Source organism: Astatotilapia calliptera, chromosome 7 (genome assembly GCF_900246225.1).
Source record: "Astatotilapia calliptera chromosome 7, fAstCal1.2, whole genome shotgun sequence".
Taxonomy (NCBI): Eukaryota; Metazoa; Chordata; class Actinopteri; order Cichliformes; family Cichlidae; genus Astatotilapia; species Astatotilapia calliptera.
This window is the reverse complement of record NC_039308.1, coordinates 5,536,061-5,557,514: the sequence shown is the minus strand read 5'-3', so window position 1 is coordinate 5,557,514 and position 21,454 is coordinate 5,536,061. Positions and strand designations below refer to the sequence as shown.

The following is a 21,454-nucleotide window of genomic DNA, read 5'->3' as shown; positions in this document are numbered from 1 at the left end:
TTGACATGAAGATAAAACTAAGTCTGTCAATTCAAAAGCACAAGAAATAAAAGTTTTACTTCTTTCATAATGGTAAGATAAAACAAAAAAAAAAACATCCCATTCTCTGTTTGTTTTCTCTTCCTCCTCACCCCCAAACTGGTCACTTCTGGGATCTTCTGTTCATGAAAAGAGATTTCCTTCTCACCACGGTCTCCCTCTCTCTTCTCACCATCCTCATAGGGGATTGTTGGGGTTTCTGTCTAATCCAGTCTTGATCTCACAGTTCAAAGTGGCCTGACATTCAATATTTTGGTGCTATATAAAACTGAGCTCAAATAGATGGGCAGAGAGCAAAGAAAAGACATCAGTTAAAATCTGGCTTTGCACAGTTTTGCCTGTTTTGGTACTTCCTCATTCAGCATGTGTCTGTATGCTTTCTAAACTAGTTTGCATGGAAGCGATATTCACATAACTTTCTTGCATATTGGTATGGTGCAGGCTTCTGTTGAAACAGCTTAAATCCACTGTTTTTTCACATTTCACACCCTGAATTATAACAACAAGATTTTCTTAAAAACGTAAAACTGAAATATAATAATCTCTGACCTTCAGCTTTCTCAGAAGTGCAGTGCCACGGTTTTCTCCAGACATGGCACACAAAGTGAAGGCCAAATAATTAAATTCCTGGCCATTTTAAGTCTTTCAGCAGTTTTCAGTCATTTCAAGTCTCCTTTTTTCCTCCTTTTCAAACTTTAAACACAAGGCACACAACACCTTGCGAAGGCAATCATGCTCACATCCCATGTCTCAAATTTTGCACTAAAATCTCATCAGACAGGCTGTGAGAAGATTTGATCAGACTGACAAACTGAACTAAAAACATTTCCTGTATACATTGATTTTCTTTCAGGTGAAGTTGAGAGTATATAATGATGTTTCAGTTAGCTCCCACTTTATTCTAAAAATGTAGCTTTTGTTATGCTAGTGAATTTAAAATGTTAGCACATTTAGTTCAATTTTAGTCAACTAGAAGTCAACTGATACTTCTTGTTAAATTGACCCCAAGGCATCTTCTACCATCCACCATGACTTAAGGGGTCCCCCTGCTGGTAGATAAATACAAAGCCGTTACTGGCAAAGGGAGTTAAAACTCAGAACCTTGTTGCTGGAGTATTGAGATGGTAGTGCTAACTGCCGCCATCCATTTATCAGTGAAAGTAAATTTTGAAAGTAATCTTTTAGTTGGATGTTTGAGTTACAATCCTACCCCAGTGTTTCTTTGTGCTACAGTGAACTACTTAATAAAAAGAAATCGCTGAATTAATTTCATAAGCAAAAATTTGCAATAAAAAGTCAGAAGACTACAGCTTAAAAACAAAAATTTTACATGCAACACAAATCTTTGAAATTCAAATCTTCTACTTTACTCTGAATTTAAAATTCACTTTTCTCATTAACACTTTTTTTCCCTTGTGCTAATTTACTTAAAGTTAAAAGAACTCAATGGATTTATTTAGTCTGTCAAACATTATCATCACTGACACACTGCAGGCAGTCACTGTTTCACAAGAAGTGAACAGGAAGGGTGTAAATCTGTCGGCTTCATGGTTTAGGCTGTTTTAATTTGACCAGAGAGAATCCAGCTCCCCCAGGCCTGTTCCCAGTAAGCCCTATTCATGAGTCCCTCTATGTAGACACTACTTACCACCTTTGGAAATATAATGAATCTTTCTAAGGGATCTGCTCAAGCTCACTTTGTAAACTGCATATCAGACACAGAAAGCCATGTGGGTCTGTGTAGAAATATATTTTGCCAGAGGAATGCTACACACTTGATACAGTCTGTCCTACTTTTGGCTTCATTCCAACCACAGTAATTACAGACAGTGCAACAGGAAACAGAGAGAGATAATGTGCAGCGCGACAGACGTAATGATCTGGTGGTAAGAGTAAACAGTATCAGGTCAGTGCAGTTTGCAGAGATAAACACATTCAGCACCTTGCATATAATTTCAGTCATGCAAAACACATACAACCAGCAGCTTACGCAGACATGCAGATCACATCATGAAAACACGAGTGATTAAAAAGAACAGATGACGAGTAAGTCGAGTAACACTAAGATGTGGTCCAAAAAGGCAAAAAACAAAAAGAAACAGAGAAAGCAAACTGGAAGAAGTGAGAAGCAGACAAAAAGAAAAAAAACCACTGAGCTGAGATGTTAGTATTTCATCTTTAGAAAGAAATGTTTCCTGAAAAAGATAATATTTCCAAATAGGAGATTTTATTTACTGTAGGTGTATAAATGCATGCAGCTCTATCTTCAACATAGCATGGGACGCTGGCATCCCGTTTGAAATGGCACAAACATGTTGAGAGAAATCAAAAAGCTGGAGATGCAATGCTTACATGCAAACAGAAGCACATCTTCATTACATGCAGACTCTGGGACACACTATACATGTATACTCATGACAATCATTATTATTACCACAGTTACTTAGTTTGTGTGCAGAGTTCTTATGAGAAATGAGAGAGATTAAAAAACATGAACAGCTTCGTCTTGTCTTTTAAAAGATTTAGAAAATCAGTGTCCTTCCTCAGTAACAAAAAGAAAACACTTAACAGTTACAACTTCTCATAATAATTAAAATTTACAAGAAACATATAAACAAGATAGTTTACATTGTTTACAGCTAGCTCAGGTTTGTCCTCCGGCGTTTGCTGGGGCTCTGCCCGGGGTCAACTTTCAGCTCGTGATACTGCATCTGTCCATCAACACAAACAGATAATACTGTGACAACAGACAGACTCCAGCTCTGGTTCATACAGTATAGAATCTACCTAGAGCAGCACCAGTGACCTAATCTAACAACACAGGCCCAGCTTCACTTTCTTACAGAGAAAACACTGAGCTTTCTCTCTAGAAACAGCGTGAAGGGGAAATGCGCAGTCAGAGGTTGAGGGCAGCTGGGCAGGATCAGGAAATTCATTCTCTGAATGATTCCTAAGAGCTTAGATGGAGCACAAGAAAATCCAGGAAAGTCTCCTTCTGAAAAACCACCACATAAACCTGAAACCTGTATCTAACCACACCTGTACAAACGACCACAGAATATAAATTACTGATGTGCTTTTAATCAGGTTACATGTGTGTGTATGAGCAGGTCTCATGTTATCTGCTGCGTGATACCTGTAGGTGTTTATTAAAGCCACACACAACACTAATGCTCAGGCAGCTGTCGACAGCAAACAAGACTATGTGCTTCATCTATCATATAAATGTGACTTTAAAATGCTTTTCTATGACTTTAATGAAAATGCAAACACAGTAAATGACAGCTGTGTGATTCACTTAAATACTGTTCTTCCAATATGTTGAAAAGGAAACATTTCCAGTATTAACTGTGTCCATGCAGTACACTGACTGAGAACTCAGGGACTGAGGCGTGAATGCCTCGTGAATGACAGCCGCTGTAGCCTGAGGATTCGTTTTGTGAAACATCCTGTTCTGAAGTTCTCCTACATACGATGTACCTCTATTTACATGCTTTCTTCATGGATTACAAAATTACCCACCACTTGAACATCAGAGGGGACTCTGGAAAGGAAGTCAAGAAGCTCGTTGTTGTCGATCATGTATGGATCACGAAGTTTCTTGGTGAACTTATTCACACCTGCAGAAAAAACAACTGTTTGAGGACTAGCAGAGACCAAGCAGTCCAAGCTGAGACTGAGTCACCATGGTTCATTACATGATATAAATACAACAACACTAAGGCAAGATCTACAAGATCTTTTTGGTAACCATCAAATCAAGTTGCTTTGATAAAGTCCCATGTAAAAATGCTCATTTGCACTATGAATTAAGATGGTTGCAGCCTGGTATTTTAAAGAATGCCATAACTAATATAGTTTTTATTCTATTACTGTGTTACCTGGCAATAAGTAGCAGGTTTCTCTTCCAGGAAACTGCTTGCTTTAAAAGCTAACTCTACTCTCACAAATATGGTCCAAAAACCAACATGGTGAGCATAAATCATTTAGAACATAGAGCCCAGAAGATAGAAACAGGTGGATGTTTATCTAATTGGATTCCCATTAGATTAGTTACAAGTTTACCCACAACCTTAAAAAATAAAAATAAAATATGAGCACTAAGTATTTCATTAAACATCTAGAAGGGCAGAGACCTCATCCCCCTAAAGCCAGGACCATATTTCATAATTTTGAGGTAAACGATCTGGAGCCTCACAAAAATGTAACTGAAACTCCCTTTCTCGTGCACCAGCTCTACACCAACATAGCGTAACATTTTTTTGTCTGTGTGTGTAGTCGTCTGTGTGTTGTGAAATCAAGACTCACCCCATGCAAGCACGAGGTATCGTAAAGGTATGAGGTAGAGAAGAAATGTGGCCAAACACAAGGCAGTGATTGCCAACCAGCTTAGAAAAGGCACGGTCCAGTTAAAAGTGCTGCGGGTAGAAAAGGACAAAAGAGCTCATTAAAAAAAAACATTCAACTGGATGTATGTGAAAAATCACAAGTCACACCTAACAGCTTCACAACAAACAGCTGCAAAAAGGAATCAGAGAGGAAACTTGTTAACCCAGAAAACATACTTCTTCACTCTCTCTCCAAAGGACGCCACCTCATCCAGAGCATTCTGAACACTGATAAACACGTCCTGAATGGCGTACAGTTTATCCATAAAGCCTTTGGGCTCTGAGTCCTGACAGGGACAGGAGAAACATCATGAATACATAGGCATCATAGGCATGACTGTCCAGATGGTGATTGTGAAGTAATCTTTCCGTGTGTTTGTGTAGGAAAACACATCTTGACTTTGGAAGCCTTATCTTGGTTTTGAGGAACCTGAGACAGCTAGCTAGTTGTTCTTTCTAAAATGTCAGTCAGCAGCATCTAAACCTTCAAAATAAAAGCCCTAAAGACCTTAAACTCTTTAAGGACTTGAACTTTGTAAGACTGTACACAAAAAAACTTTTTCTTAAATGTTTGAAACACTTGTACTACATAAATTTCTAACAAAGAGCTATTATTATTATTATTACGAGGTTAATGGTCACAAGAATGCCAGATGCTACTTTTGCATATTTGCCTTCATATTTTTTAGGAAACTAATATTATATAATGTAATACTGAGCATGCAGATAGGCAGAAACACATTTTTATCTTTGAAGGCCTAAAAGGCAATCTGGGATAAGCCAAACACCTGTGTTCCTCTATTAAGAAGTCTCTTGGTTAATATTACATATTAATGTTTATAGTTTTAAAACATCATTACCTTTTCCTCTTTATCATCTTCATCAACTTCCCATTCAAACATGCCATCCATGGACTACAACAGAAAATGAAGCGATTATAACGTTGTCTGAAAGAGGAGCGCTTATAGAAGGCCTGCGTTTTACTTGTTTTCTCACCACATCAGCTCCATCCCTGCTGGAGCAGAAGAAGTAGTTCCACACAAGTAGAAGCAGCAAGGCTAGTGGCAGCATGTAGAGCTCAAAATTCCACACCACCACCACAAACAGCTAATAGAAAGCAAAACAACATGACACTCAGTAGATCATTCATCGGTCATGTGTACAGGGATGTGTGTGTGTGCATTAGTGCCTTTCATACCACAAAGGAGACAATGCTTCTCTGTGCAGACTCCCATTCAAAGCAGCTGTTGATGAAACTTCCCCAGCTAATCAGCACCATAATGCAGCGCTTGACTCTGTTGAAGTTCTGCTGGAGCAACTGAAAGACACAAAGATGTTTCTAAACATTTCAGTTGTTACATGACCTAAGCTGTTCCCCCGAGGATGTATGCTTGGACCACTCGTGTTCATCATTTACATACTGTCACAGATAATCCTCAACCATGGCTTAACTTCCTCTTCTGTGCAGACGATTAGCAGCTCTATATAACTACCAAACGCTCTGCCTAGCAACCCCCTTGATCCCTCTTCACTTATTAAATGTCCTTAGGATGTAAACACCAACAATATAGAGCTCCTGGTTGTGGCAATGCTTCAGAATTAGATTTACCTCTTCTAGTTCGTCTAGTTAAAGGCTACGTCTATGGTTACCAACAATGGTCCACACTCTGAGCATCATCCTGGAGTGCTCTTGTGACCAACATAACAATATAGAATAGAAAAGAAATATGCGTTATTGTCCCTCATTGGGGAAATTCAGAAATTCAGCAAAGAGACAGACAGACGGAGCACGCAAAATCACACAAAGATTAATTTAAAAAAAAAAACAAGAAACAAGAGACTGTACGGAGCAAATTTACAACATAAAAAAATACTGTACAGCTATTAAAAATAGCATATTCAGATTCAAAGAAATATGCAGCTGATTAGGATAATTAAAAAAATGTACAAATATATTATATATTACACAATTTCCTTAGGGATTATTAAAGTATTCTGATTCTGATATAGATACAAATATATACTTTTAGCACATAGTTGGCCTTCACTTTCCTTTCACATTGTCCTTTCTACTGGAAGTCCTGACAGTCCCAGTGACTCTGCAGTCATGGTTCACAAACACTCACATATGAAGTCCTGTATCTAGACTGGCTCCCACTAAAGTATCACAAAGACACAAGATCACAACAAAGTCTCTCTCCTCCTCACTCAACATCTCTTGAACCTTGTTCATTTCTACATCCTTCCCCCCCAACCCAAACTAACCTAAACATTGGGAAAATGACAGATCCCTTGGCACTTTGGAAAGTTTTCCTCTTAACACCAGAAATCTTGAAATCTATGACCCTTTTCAGAACCTTTACTCATATTTGTATTGTACTGGCTGGTTGTTTTTTAGTCTCAAGTTATAGAAGAATGATAAGTTTTGTCACCGGTTTGAAAAAACATCAGCAGGAAATACTGATACATACTTGCTTGGAGACTTTTGGTTCTTCTTCAATATATTTCTGTTCTGCAGGAACCACAGTCCTCAAAGCAGCTTTAACCTTAAAAAAGAGAAACACACAATACGGTCTGGCATAACATTTTCTATCTGGTCCAGGAGTTTGTAAAAAGTGGATGTACGTATTGTAGAGGTTTTACATTTTTATTGATTACATTTAGAAGCCAAAAACCTTGTTGACATAAATGTCCTGAAGAACTATGTAAATGGTAAATGGCCTGTATTTGTATAGCGCTTTTACTAGTCCCTAAGGACCCCAAAGCGCTTTACACAATCAGTCATCCACCCATTCACACACTGGTGATGGCAAGCTACGTTGTAACCACAGCCACCCTGGGGCGCACTGACAGAGGTGAGGCTGCCGGACACTGGCGCCACCGGGCCCTCTGACCACCACCAGTAGGCAACGGGTGAAGTGTCTTGCCCAAGGACACAACGACCGAGACTGTCCAAGCTGGGGTTCGAATCGGTAACCTTCCGATTACAAGGCGAACTCCCAACTCTTGAGCCACGATCGCCCTGTAAAACCATAACAAAAGCCAGCCTAAAGTCTTGCTTTGCTTAGTTCTAAAATGAGCATTCACAGCACAGCGTGACTCTCACAGCGTTGTAGATGACATCAATCTCTAGGTAGATGCACCCTTTGGTCGGTGCTGTCAGCTCCTTATTTTTCAACAGGTATCCCTTCTGCTCGCCATTACGAACCTAAAACACAAAAACATAATTGGGTTTGGCTTTAGTTACTATAACTGGTTATCGATTGTGGGGGTTTGTCTGTATTAATGTAGTCGCTTTACCTTACAATACAAAGTGCCTTAAAGCGACTTTTGTTGTGATTTGGTGCTATATAAATAAAAGTGAATTGAAACTGAACTGATTCTCTGTGATTCAAAAAGACTTTTACATGCTCAGTGGATGCATGTAAGACCAATCTAATGGGCATTCTCTGTTTTTTTAAGCACCTTGTAAGCTTTCAGTTTTCATGCTGCTATTCAAGGTACTACAAGCAATAATAACAGTCCAGCTACACACATGACATTTTGATCATTTGAGTTTCTGAATAAGTTTAGTATACTAAACATCCGCAAAATAGCTACTACAAGAATGAACTCTTTTTCTTTTCAAAGCCTGTCTGGGTTTGTTTTATATCTTAAAGATAGGAGCATCGTAACGTTGGTACTTGTGCCAACTCAGCCAGCTGTAGCTTATTGCTGTTCTCTAAGTCTCAGAGTTTCTGTGTTGATGGCTTCTTAACCCCTTTAATGAAATGATCAAACACATAATATGGCTTGCTATGTGGTGCTACCACTCTAAGAACTGTGTGCTATAGATTTGGAGAAATTCCAATATTTTCTTTGTCTGAATCGTTTGCACAATTTGCCTAGTGTCTGTTCATTACACCCATACAGCTGGATGCAACTCAACAACCAAACATGTTAGCACTTTACACACATACACATCGTGTGTCTTTCATATACTTTTATTACACTCACATTCAATAATGGAATTGCCACTTTTCCCAGGAAGTCTGCACTCCTGTCTCTGTCTTCATCAAACACTGTCACCTCCAACACAGAGTGAATGTCTTTGACATTACTGAGGAAAAAGGGAAAAAGTATGGTAAATGGACTGGTTCTTATATAGTGCTTTTCTACTCTAACTCAGCACTCAAAGCCCTTTATACAACTTGGCTCATTCACCCATTCATACACGCACTTTTTTCTATGCTCTTACTATGTAAGTGCTTTCTATCTAACATTCACACACATTCATATAGAGACAGATGCATCAGACAGCATCTTGGGGTTGGTATCTTGCCCAAGGATATTTGGCATGTAGATGGGGAAGAGAAAGACGGAACAGTTCATATGTGGAAATGTATTCAATATTTGGGAAGTGGCATCCCCTGCAGCTTAAGAAAAACTATCTATGAACACTATAACTTTTCTTGAAATTAATAAACCCATCCTTCACCCTTAATATAATGCTGTGTACCACAGCTTTGATCCTGATGTCAACTGTGAGTACGCTAAAACAAAAAGTTATCTAAGAGCTCTGTCAGAATGAAAGACAACAAGGCCAGAGGAAATGGCTGACGTCCTGTTGATTGATGTGTCTGACTGAAAATCAGATTTTGTTTTGTTTCTGATTGGCTACAGGAGGCTTTCAAAAGCAGCGCTAGTTCCACTTCTATTGGCATCCACCTCAGAAATCACCAGTCGGTTTGGCTCTACTTCATACATCGCTCGTGGAGAAGCTCATACAGAGATACTCATTCTTAGGGCTGGGTATCGGCTCTGATTTCTATAACTGATGGCCAATGCGATTCAATTCAGTTAGATTCAGTTTTGACTCAGACAGTCAAAAATATTATAATTTGATTATTTATCAGCACATATCCATATTTTATATCTATGTATAAAAACAAAGCTGACACTTATGAGACTTCCACAGAGGCGTAAGCATCACAGCAGATGCCTTTGTGTCGAAGTAACTGAGGATAAAACACAAAAACATAAAGGAGATTTTCCTGGCCTGGCTTGTTATAGCAGATAACCCCGTTAAAAATATTCTGCAGTAGATCATGTGGAGCAGGGAAATTATTTTACTGCTATTGTTAAATAATTGTCATCATTACCATTGCATTAATAATATAATCTGGAGTTTATATTGCATTCAGGGGTTGAACAGTGTGTGTCTTTCAGAAAGGCTAAAAAGTCACAGGCTGACAGGAAACAGGCTTGCAGAGAGTTGCAGAAGCAGGAAGTTATTTTGAGCAGCAGGCTAAGACGAGGCTTTAACAATGTAACAGACAGCTTTAAGAAGGCCTTAAGCAGTTATGACTATTTTATACACAATGCATATCTGTGCTTATTAAAGAGTTGGAGCTCGGTCAATTAATTGGGGGTCGGAAGCTTTGTTCGGCGCGATGTTCGGACAATCTATTGTGCAAGTGACTTGGAGCCATAGAAGGAATTGCAATACATGCTTACAAAACACTTATATATCAGATCATTTTATATTAAGCTTTTAAGTAGAGGTTCTTGGTTAAAACATTTATTTAGTAGAAGACATACACATAGTCTCAGTGAGCCTCTGGTCTAGTGAAAGCTCAGAAGTGCAACAGGTGAATTGAGAAAGAGCATTTGAGGACGAGACACAATTTTGAACCTTAACAATCAAAAACAGAGAAAAACCATGAATCAATATATGAACATTACCTGATGCTGGTTACAAGTTACAGAGGTTTTATTAGAGACACAGCCTAGCATTTTGTAGTTTGGCATGATTTGTAAAAGTTTACATTTCTTTGGTATTAAACAGCAGAAATTAGGCTTTCTTATTGGAGGTCATTTTTTTAAAAAAGGGAAAAAAACAAAACTGGGGCCGACAGCACTGAACACAACGGGAAACTGGTGCGTAATAAACAAGCGAATAATGCAGAAAATAGAGATTTTTTATGGTAAACTGGTAAATTCACGACAATGTTTTTTTGTGAAGCGCAGTTTTGACCTTCTTTTGCTGCTGGTTCAGTGAATTGGGTGGGAGTGACGAAACCTGCAGCATCAGAATCTGTGAGATGCCTCTTTCAGCACGCTATGGTGTGTCTGTGTACGTGCCACCATATTAACATGGGGATTCACACTTTGTGTTTCCATCTTTGTGCTGAATCTGCTTACTGGCTCTTTAATCATTTGCTGTTTTAGCTGTTTGGTGGTTGTTGAAATGATTTCCTGAGCTTTAACCTGAGATTCTGGCTTTACTGGCAAAATTACATTCATATTTAAAAATCACATTCTTCAAATTAAAATCGATTTGAGTCGATTTTTTAAACCCACCCCTCCTCATTCTACTCATCCATAAACTTTTTCCTCTGACAGCCAAGAAGGCTATATATGTATCACAAAAAGCATCCAACTCAATAATCATCATCTGTGTCACCTGCTTTTTAATGAGCTTGATTTGTTAACAGCTTATCTGCACTGAGCAAAGATTCATGAAGTCACAAAATTGCCGTGAAGTCACTAAGGCTTCAGTAACAGCTAAAGGTCCAGGTTCTTCTACTACCTAATTTAGTAGCAACACACAGAACAGTTACTAGAAAACCATAACCAATAAAATACAGCAAAGTGGCAATTTTCATGCATATATATTTTTAATACAAGGAGTTGAAACAAAGGAAATGGTTTGCTTTTTTCCTGGTTTTCACTGATAAATGTCAACTCACAAGGTGAAGACTTTGTTCCACTCTGGATTGAGGTTCTTGTAAACGGTGTGTGTCTGCAGCCTGTCATTGTTCAGCTCCAGCACACAGAAAGGGTCACTTTTACCTGAGCGACCAATCAAGATAATGATAATGGATGAATCACAGTAAGAATGAAGAATAATGCAAAGTATTATGAGCAAGCAAAGGCAAGAAATCAGAGTCATTTTTTCATTTACCGGTTACATCTGCAACCATGAGACCTTCTGCTCTCATCACCTTCACCTGTACTATGCCCACATCTTTTAAGTTAAAGAATGACTTCGTCACACCCTGCACAAGAAAATTGAGCACAACAGTGTAATATGTGTGTTAAGATGGTGTAGTTATTTCATCTGAGTTGCCCTCAGCGTGCTGCTTACATATCGTTGGAGTATCTCTCTACGCTCCTGTGGGTCATCTAGCGGGGTCACAGAGAGGTCGGCGATAGAGACAGCAGCCGAAGCGGTTAGTGTGACCAGCAGCACAACAAAGCCTTGAGACTCCTCTAGTGGCAGCTCCAGGTGATGCGTCTGCTCCTTAGCAAGAGTGGAGAGGTCCAACTGGCAGCTGAACCACATTCAAAACAAAACACACCGAGCTAATGAGCTGAACATTTAAGTAAAAATGAAGTTTGAACCAAAAACTGTTGCTATCTATCTATCTATCTATCTATCTATCTATCTATCTATCTATCTATCTATCTATCTATCTATCTATCTATCTATCTATCTATCTATCTATCAACACACAGACAGACAAACAGACAGATTGGGGGGCATTGCCCCCGAGTGCTCCGATCAGCACAGGTACCACTATCACTGACCACTTCCTTCACCCCTTGGTATTTCTCAACATTGTAATGTTCCTATGCCTGATGTTGCTCTCACTTGGTATAGTTACATGTATCTTCCTTATCTGATTCTCCACCACAACCATGTCCAGTTGGTTAGCCATCACCATCTGCATCTGAAAGCTCGGACATTCTCAACCACCCTAGGAGGCGTGTCCTGCTTTGACCTCTGGTAGGATTTCTTGATATCAGCCTCTTCTTCTGTCTGTCAGTGGTACATGCAGGCAGGGGCCTATCCTTTCATGATGGTTCTTTCTCTTTTCCTGTTCTTTCTCAGGTTTCTGATACCTGAGGTATTCACTACCACATGATCATTTGTGGCCATCATCCTGATGTATTCATGGATTTTTGCTGTTTTATCTGCTGGACTTGGGGTGAAACCCTTCATGCATGGTAAGGAGCTTCCTTGTCTTGATGTCAGTGGTTTCCCTCTCCTCCTTTGGCGGCCTTATTAACCCAGCAGGGTATCTGATGACTGGCAGGGCGTAAGTGCTGATTGTCTGGATCTTGTCCTACCGATTCAGCTGACTCCTCAGGACTTGCCTTACTCTCTGGAGGTGTTTGGTGGTTGAGTTTTTCCTAGCAGTCTCTTCATGGTTCCCATTTGCCTTTGAGCTTCCAGTATCAGTATCTCGTTCGTTCCTGTGATACAGCTTGATGTCATCCATGTAGAGGAGGTGACTAATGACTCCTCTTTTCTGTAGCAGTATCCATAGTTAGGCTTGCTGATGTTCTGGCTGAGAGGGTTTAGGCCTATGCAGAACAGCAGTGGGGACAGAGCATCTTCTTGGTAAATCCCACACTTGATGGTGACTTGGTTTGGTTTGAAGTTGAACTCTAGTATTGTTCACCACATCCTCGTTGAATGCTCTTAGGGTCCTGTTGATCTTGAATAGTTCTAGGCATTCCAGGATCCATGTGTTAAGCACTGACACATGGGTAAAATAAAATCCACTTTCAAACTGAGAGAAATTACATTACACTTAAACACTAGCATTTGTGAAATGTCAAATGTTCAACATGAATTAGAAATCAAAATCCTTTCTCCCAATAAAATAATAGCACACATTTCTGAAGCTTGTGTCCAAGAATGAGAACACAGACAGAACATTAAACACCACCTAACTAATGCCACCTCACTAACACCTATTAAAAGACAGTTTTTTCTCCATCACTTTTGCCATCTGTTTTCTCCTAGGGGACTGTTGGCTTGTTAGGTTTCTGTCTGCAATAATATAGGGTATTTACTTTGATAACGCTATATAAATAAAGTTGAATTCACACAGAAATCACCCAAACATAAGTAGAGACTGACCGCCCAATGAAATCGTCCCTTCTTCCAGTGTCTTTGTCCCACACCGTGATCTCTAGCACCCCACCTGTCTCTTCATACAGATGCAGGTCAAACTGCTCCCTCCACTGTGGGCTCAGGGTCTTTGGCACTGTCTAGACACACACACACAAATACTGACACATCTCCTCATTTGAAAGAGCTGGGCTTCAAACATGAAAGTATGACCTTAGTTGCACATGCTGTACCTTGCTCTTGTATTTCTGGGGCCCGAGTCTGAACTTGACATATGGGTCACTCAGACCGTTGGGATCCATGGGCATGAGGTTTCGACCCTCGATTAGTGCGATGCTGACTATCCCTCGCCAGAGCTGGGCTTTTCGATGTAGCTCTGACAGACGTATAGACTGCTGCTGCTGGGCCACACACACACACACATACACAACTTTATTTGCCACATAGTAACAACAAGAACACAATGCAGGGCTCTGTTGTTCCTGCTCTAAAAGATGATGATCAATCAAACCTCGAATCATGTTGCTCTGAGGTAAATACAAAAATTAAAAAAACTGCCAGAATAGAGGTAAAGTAGATAAGTCGATAAAGTCCAACAGCCTTGGGATTGGAGAAAAATAGATATTTATTTAAGATTTTTGTATGTTATCAGGCCATACATAAAGGATCCATAAAGTGAATTTCTTGAAAACTGACTCTGTTTTTTAATTCACTTTATGAACATTTTATTGCACAATTAGAATATTTTAGTGCTGCAGTAGCAAAATAAAATTTTGTGTTCAGCACATGTGCTTTTTATGTCTTTACTACACAAGTTTACTCAGCTGAGTTCAAACCCAATAGAGAAATGCAGAAATGTTTTCTCTGAGCAGATCCTTTTGTTTATGTCAGGAGGACAAACTGCTGGACATACTCATGTCAGGTACTTCTAGTAACACCTTTCTACTGAATTTGAGCAGTTAAAGCACTTTCTATTACAAATCCCATTCCACCAATCAAGAACACACATTCATACAGGCCTTTTATCTACATAAGCACTTTGTATTGCTTTCACACAAAATCCACCAACCTTTTAAATGGTAGATGATGCCAAAGGGGTTTGCATTTCCTTGATCTTGGGAAAATAATATTGTCCTCCTTATTTCTATATATAATATAGAAATATGGCTAAATAATGTAAAATAATACGATCATTTGAACTGAAAGTTATTCGATTCCTCTCATAAACCTCATAGGAGGCAGTTACTGTACAATGTCTAGACATTGCCTACGCCGGTATGCCATCTGTACAAACTGCCTTTCCACTCTTCCTGCTCACAAGTCTCTTCACATTCTTCAACTTTTCTTTGTTTGCTCCTTTTATGGGCATCTTTGATTAGTAAAGTTTATTCAAACAGGAGACAGAGCATTTATTGGGGACATGATTAAAGATTAGTAAATCATCCAACTTTTATTTGAAGAAGTAAGGAAGAGAATTAGCTTGGCCTGATAACACCATTATAACATGGATGAAGAACAGAGCCCTGGTGGCAGATAGTGGGTGGAAATGACAGCAGCAAGAGCAAAATATCTCTCGTGATAAAAATATGAACTCAGTAGGGAAAAAAAATCTCTGACACAAGATGGTAACAAGGCTGTCAAGGTAAAGACACAATAAAGTGAAGAGCAGAGTGATAAGCATAAAGCTGTAAGGACAGTTTAAGGAAAGCTGTTACTGCATGCACAGATGATGATGATGATGATGATGATGGGCATGGTGATTATTTACCTTAGTGGATCGTTTCCAGGACCTCCTGAGCAGCATAGTCTGAATATACATAAAAATGGATTATTTCTACTGACTTATGCAGGGTGGAAAAGTTGAATGGATAGCTGTAACTAAAGGGCTGCAAAGTGTGTCTGCATTTTTATTAAATAATATGAAAACAGCCAAAACCTCTTTCATTTAAATAGGGTACCATTGTGTTTAAGCCACTAGGGGAAGCTGTAGGATGGGGTTCTGTTAACTAAATGGGAAATAAAACTAAGGGGAGGTGTCCTGCTTCAATTAAGCTTTATAAATAAGGCACCAAAAAAAGAGTCTACCAAAAAAAAAAGATCTTCACCAGAACTGAGCATTCATTATCTCAGCCTCAGCAGTGTGCCAATTAGAGCCAATGAGACTTTGATCTGTCCAAGCTTTGATTTGAGTGTCATGGTTTTCTGTCTGTTGTTGTTTGTTGTCTTCCTTTCTCTCCGTCTCCCTCCAACTCTCTTTTTACTGCTGTTTCTCTGTATCTGTATCTCTGGCTGCAGCTGGAGAACAAATTCAGACTTGGCCTATTATGAATTTATGTGTTGAATTAAACATGAACAAGATGTGCTGTTTTTAATATCTCAGAGCTGAGGATACAGTTGGAAACCATCTCTTCATGCAGCTCCATTTAACTGAGCAGAAACTATAATCACAGCTAAGCAGACCAAAATAAATAGAATTACTGAGTTTATTCAATACAGTGCAGTCTATGTCTGCTGTATGCAGCTGTTTAAAGAGTTCTCTCCAAAGCCATCCTACTACACTTCTTTGTATTGGATTATGTTAAAGGTTAGCCCTGTCAAGTTGAGCAACTTGATTCATTTCATATCAAGTATTATAGGGCAAGGTTTTGTTTGCAGAGTTGGACAGTATAGCAATGTTAGGAAGTCAGTACAGAAAGAGAAAACAATATGTTATTATCGTGTTATAATCATATTATACACTGCTTTTCTGAAACACAAGTAATATATAATGATGAATGTAAAGACAGCTCCACCTAATGTAATACAGAAATGGGCACTCGCATCTCACACGGCCGACCCGATTGCAGCAAGAGTCAACTAGTGCTGTGGACAACGTTTCACAAAGTTAAACTTTTGCTTTTTACATAATACGGAATCCATTCATTGTGAAACATTGTGGGGCAATGTCACCACATTTTTGAAACATTTAAGGGAATTTTCATGAATAAAAACTGAGCTGGCTGCTGAGCGGAAAGACAAGCCTAGATGGGGATGCTGATATGTAACTCTAGCAACCGAACTGTGCAAAAATACCTCCCTTTAATTTGTTACATTTTGTTTGCAATGATCTCTGTTCTACAGCTTTCTGGAGGTCTTTCAAAGTTTTTCACTGATTTTGGCTACATTTTCACAAACTTTCTTCTTTGTTCTTTAATGGAATCTATGGAAATGCTAGATGTTGGGGTTTTGGGTTGAACTTCACCCAGATTTTGGGGATCTTGTAAATATTGATGAATTTTGATCCATCAGACACAATACTACCTGGAAAGCATCTAATCAGCAACACTTTTTTTTTCAGCACAGTAATTAACTAAAACACACTGCCAACACAGTGAGAGTTTACCTGGATGGGGAAAAAAAGACACACAGTGGTACACTATTACTCATGCACTGGTCTCCCCAGAGTCTGAACCTAAGCAGTATTGAAGTAGTATGGAATGATCCATATAGAAAACAGAAGAAAAGGCAGAAATATATAAAAAAGAAACGCCTTAAATGTCCTTCAAGAAGCCTGGAAAACTATGGCTTTCTGAAGGCTCCTTTCTGAAGAAAGCTGCCTCAGAGTTTATGCTGTGCTTTTATTTTATTTTATTAATTTTATTAATAAAATACATTTTCTTAATATTATTCTTATTCTTATTTCTTAATTATTAGTATTAATTTTAATCTAATATGTTTGCCCACTAACAATGAAAGGTCAGTCTATAATTTCAATGGTAGGTTTATTTGAACAGTGAGAGACAGAACAATAACAAAAAAATCCAGAAAAATTCATTTCCAAAAAGTTATAAATTAGTTTGCATTTTCATGAAGGAAATAAGTATTTAAGGCCTCCCTATCAATCAGCAAGATTTCTGGCTCCCAGGTGTATTTTATAGAGGTAATGAGCTGATATTGGGAGCCTCAACTTGTTACCTGTATAAAAGACAGCTGTCCATAGAAGCAATCAATCTATCCAGATTCCAAACTCTGCACCACGGCCAAGACCAAAGAGTTTTCCAAGGATGTTAGGGTCAAGATAGTGGACCTACACAGGGCTGGAATGGGCTACAAGACCATCGCCAAGCAGCTGGGTGAGAAGGTGAAAACAATTGGTGTGATTATTCACAAATGGAAGAATCATAAAATAACTGCCAATCTCCCTCGGTCTGGAGTTTCAATGATAATGAGAACAGTGTGGAACCAGCCCAGAACTACTCAGGAGGAACTTGTCAATGATCTCAAAGCAGCTGGGACCATAGTTACTGTACCAACAGTTGGTAACACAGTATGCTGTGAAGGACTGAAATCCTGCACAGCCCGCAAGGGCACCATTTGAAGCTGCTACTGAACATCTCAATGATTCAGAGGAGGACTGGGTAAATGGTAAATGGCCTGCATTTGTATAGCACTTTACTCAATCCCTAAGGACCCCAAAGCGCTTTACACTACATCCAGTAATCCAGTGATTAGTGGCTGACCTGCTCTGCCACCTGAGCTACAGCCACCCGTGAAAGTGTTGTGGTCAGATGAGACCAAAATTGAGCTATTTAGCATCAGCTCAACTTGCCGTGTTTGAAGGAGGATGAATTGCTGCCTACGACTCCAAGAACACCGTCGTCACCGTCAAACATGAAGTTGAAAACATCATGCTTCGGGAGTTTTTCTGCCAAGGGGAGAGGACAAGTGCACTGCATCAAAGGGAGTATGGATGGGCCCATGTTCCGTCACATGTTGGGTGACAACCTTCTTCCCTCAGCCAGGGTATTAAAAATGTGTCATGGGTGGGTATTCCAGCATGACAATGATCCAAAACACATGGGCAAGCCAACATGGATTGGCTCAAGAAGAAGCATATTAAGGTCTTGGAGTGGCCTAGTCAGTCTCCAGGCCTTAATCCCATAGAAAATCTGTGGAGAGAGCTGAAGGTTTGAGTTGCCAAACATCAGCCATGAAACATTAATGACTTGGAGAGGATCTGCAAAGAGGAATGGGACAAAATGTGTGCAAAACTTGACCTACAAGATATGTCTGACATCTGTGATTGCCATCAAAGGTTTTGCCACCAAGTACTAAAGCTTTAAAGCAGAAATTTGCAAAGGGATCAAATACTTATTTCCTTCATGAAAATGCTAATTAATTTATAACTTTTTTGAAATGCATTTTTCTGGATTTTTTTTAATATATATTGTTTTGTCTCTCACTGTTCAAATAAACCTACCATTCAAAGGTATGGCTATTTGAGGTTTTAATGTTTTTTCCTGACTGTATGTAGAAAGTGTCTGCAGTCCAAAAAAAGTAGTGGAGCAGCATGTAGCTAAGGAGATCATTATCGCCCTCAGGGATTGGTAGGCTCTAAAATCAGAGCACTGTAAATATTGAGTGATTATGTGGAAATAAATCACAGAACTCCATATGACTAGAAAAAGCACAAAAAATTGTGTTTCAGTGGTGTTTCATTCATTTGGAGAGTTTTTGTCTTTCAGTGGAGTTTTTGGTGTCTCATCGAAACAACAACTGTGACAGTATTTATATGTCAGAAAATCAAGCCTACTTTGATGAGGCTCCACATATTTGCCTTACTATAGTCAGTTTTCTGATTATTGCGAGAGCCAATCAGCCTGCAAAGACTCATCCATAAAGTCGGATTAGGAACTAAGATATTTGTTCTCTATAATCCCAAGTGAAACAACCATATGTTTGTGGTGTTAAAAATGTTGAAATTTAACAGCCAGCAGATATATCAGAAAAGATGCTACCCGTTTGCAATTTGAGATTAAAAGTTTGCTTCAAAATAACGTTTATGTAAAGACCCAGGAAGAATTTCATCTTAGCCTTTTGATCACTGGTGCAGGAAAATATAGTAACAGTGTTTATAATTCATGCTGATTTTATTTTATTCATAAGGGGTGCTGAGAAAACATGAAGCCAAAAGATGAAGATAAAAAAATTGAGAAAATGCTTTGAGAAACCTGAAAGTAAACATCGAAAGCTACAAAGACAAACTGACTGCACAAAAGTTATTACTAGCCTATACAAGTCTGACAGATGACTCTACTGCATTGTGCTCTCTATCGTGACTCAAAGCAGCTACTCAACTAGAGGTGACCTAGGAAAGGGTCAATCAAGGTGAAACTATGGAAAAGCACTAAGAGCCTGATCACCACTACACTTACTTTATGCACATAATGTTTTAGTCCATACTTCTTAACCTCCATCTGCAGCAGGAAACATAGAGACCCATCTTTACTGAAGGACAACAAAACTAAAATCAACTTCAAAGTTGATTTTTTTCCTATACATGTGCAAACCTGGAAAGTAACTAAATGTTTTGGGTTTATTAATAATAACATAATTATTAGTAAGCTACTGTATGCCAATTTTTCAATTCAATTTTATTTATACAATGCAAAATCACAATAACAGTCGCCTAAAGGTGCTTATATTGTAAGGTAGACCCTACAATAACATACAGAGAAAAACCCAACAATCATATGGCCTCCTATGAGCAAGCACTTTGGCGACAGTGGGAAGGAAGAACTCCCTTTTAACAGGAAGAGATCTCCAGCAGAACCAGGCTCAGTGAGGGGCGACCATTTGCCGCAAACAGTTGGGGTGAGAGAAGGAAGACAGGACAAAAGACTTGCTGTGAAAGAAAGCGTTACTCTGAGACAGCATATTTCTAATTTTAGAGATTGTGCAAATGGAAGAAAGCAGTTCTACATATTTGTTTAATATGTGCATTGAAGGACATATTCTGGTCAATAATAACTTCAAGGTTCCTCACAGCGTTACTGGAGGTCAAGGTGATGCCAACCAGAGTAAGAATCTGGTTAGATACCATATTTCTAAGATTTTCAGAGCCGAGTACAATGACCTCAGTTTTATCTGAATTTAGAAGCAGGAAATTAGACCTCTAATTTTCTACTTCAATCTTGCTTCCAGGTCTTTATGTCTTTAAGACATTCCTGCAGTTTCAAATTGGTGTGCGTTATCTGGCTTCATAGATAGATAAAGTTGGGTGTCATTGCATAGCAATGAAAATGTATGCTATGCCTTCTGATTATACTGCCTAAGGGAAGCATGTAAAATGTAAACAGAACTGGTCCTAACATGGAACCCTGTGGAACTCCATAACCTTAGTGTGTGAAGTGGACTCACCAAGGAGATGAACAAATTGGAGTCTATTAGACAGATATGATACAAACCACTGCAGGGCTAATAAAATAATAAAATATTATGGCCAACTGTATAGAACACTAAGGTCTAGCAGGACAAGCACAGAGATGAGTTCACTGTCAGACGCCATAAGAAGATCATTTATAACCTTCACTAAAGCTGTTTCTGTGCTGTGATGAGCTCTGAAAACTGACTGATACTCTTCAAATAAACCATTCCTCTGCAGATGATCTGATAACTGTTTTACAACTACTCTTTCAAGAATTTTTGAAATGAAAGGAAGGTTGGAGATGAAGGCTGGCCTATAATAAGCTAAGACTGCTGGGTCTAGAGATGGCTTTTAAAGTAAAGGTTTAACAACTGCCAGCTTGAAGGCCTGTGGTACATAGCCAATTATTAGAGATAAGTTGATCATATTTAAGATTGAAGCATTAATTAACTGTGGGACTTCTTTGAACAGTCTTGTAGGAATGGGGTCTAAAAGACACTTAGATGGTTTGGAGGAAGTAATTACTTAAGTTAAATGAGAAAGACCAAATGGAGAAAAAGACTAAATAAATATGAGTGGTACTTAAAGTAGCTCTAGATAATGTTACATCTGTGAGGTGATTACAGACAGTTACTGTTGGTGGGATAAGTAGTTGGATGCATAGTTGGAAATTCCATGCATAGGAAGCAGCATATGCTACGCTCTGAAAGTTGGTCTTTTGCATAAGAAGTTTTCCTCTGTGCAAGATGCAGCAACAGCCGAAGAGCATCTGCACATGCCACAGAATGGTATGTTTACTAAAAATTTACTAAAACTAACTTTAAAAAATAAACTAAGAATGCAAAATCAACAATACAAGTAAAATAAAATCAGGGTTGCAGGCAAGTGATACAATTTGATATCATAATGGGAAAATGGAATAACTGAAAAACAAGA

At 38.8% G+C, this 21,454-nt stretch overlaps 1 protein-coding gene across 6 annotated transcripts in view; it reads right to left on the bottom strand.

The window, feature by feature from the left end:
• Positions 1 to 1,770: 1,770 nt before the first annotated feature.
• Positions 1,771 to 21,454, bottom strand: part of mctp1b (multiple C2 domains, transmembrane 1b) — a 38,918-nt gene continuing 19,234 nt past the window's right edge. For 2 of the 6 annotated variants that reach the window (XM_026172673.1, XM_026172677.1), the window contains exons 6-22: positions 19,527 to 19,568; positions 15,101 to 15,139; positions 13,566 to 13,733; positions 13,342 to 13,472; positions 11,557 to 11,743; positions 11,374 to 11,467; positions 11,159 to 11,261; positions 8,424 to 8,526; positions 7,534 to 7,635; positions 6,899 to 6,973; positions 5,626 to 5,745; positions 5,424 to 5,534; positions 5,288 to 5,341; positions 4,605 to 4,714; positions 4,348 to 4,457; positions 3,562 to 3,659; positions 1,771 to 2,750 (exon numbers count right to left, since the gene is read on the bottom strand). In XM_026172673.1, coding sequence (XP_026028458.1) covers positions 2,679 to 2,750; positions 3,562 to 3,659; positions 4,348 to 4,457; positions 4,605 to 4,714; positions 5,288 to 5,341; positions 5,424 to 5,534; positions 5,626 to 5,745; positions 6,899 to 6,973; positions 7,534 to 7,635; positions 8,424 to 8,526; positions 11,159 to 11,261; positions 11,374 to 11,467; positions 11,557 to 11,743; positions 13,342 to 13,472; positions 13,566 to 13,733; positions 15,101 to 15,139; positions 19,527 to 19,568 — 1,719 coding nt within the window. In that variant the 3' untranslated portion in view covers positions 1,771 to 2,678. The remainder of the gene's footprint in view (positions 2,751 to 3,561; positions 3,660 to 4,347; positions 4,458 to 4,604; positions 4,715 to 5,287; positions 5,342 to 5,423; positions 5,535 to 5,625; positions 5,746 to 6,898; positions 6,974 to 7,533; positions 7,636 to 8,423; positions 8,527 to 11,158; positions 11,262 to 11,373; positions 11,468 to 11,556; positions 11,744 to 13,341; positions 13,473 to 13,565; positions 13,734 to 15,100; positions 15,140 to 19,526; positions 19,569 to 21,454) is intronic. The other 4 variants (XM_026172675.1, XM_026172678.1, XM_026172674.1 and 1 more) reach the window with 3 other exon arrangements.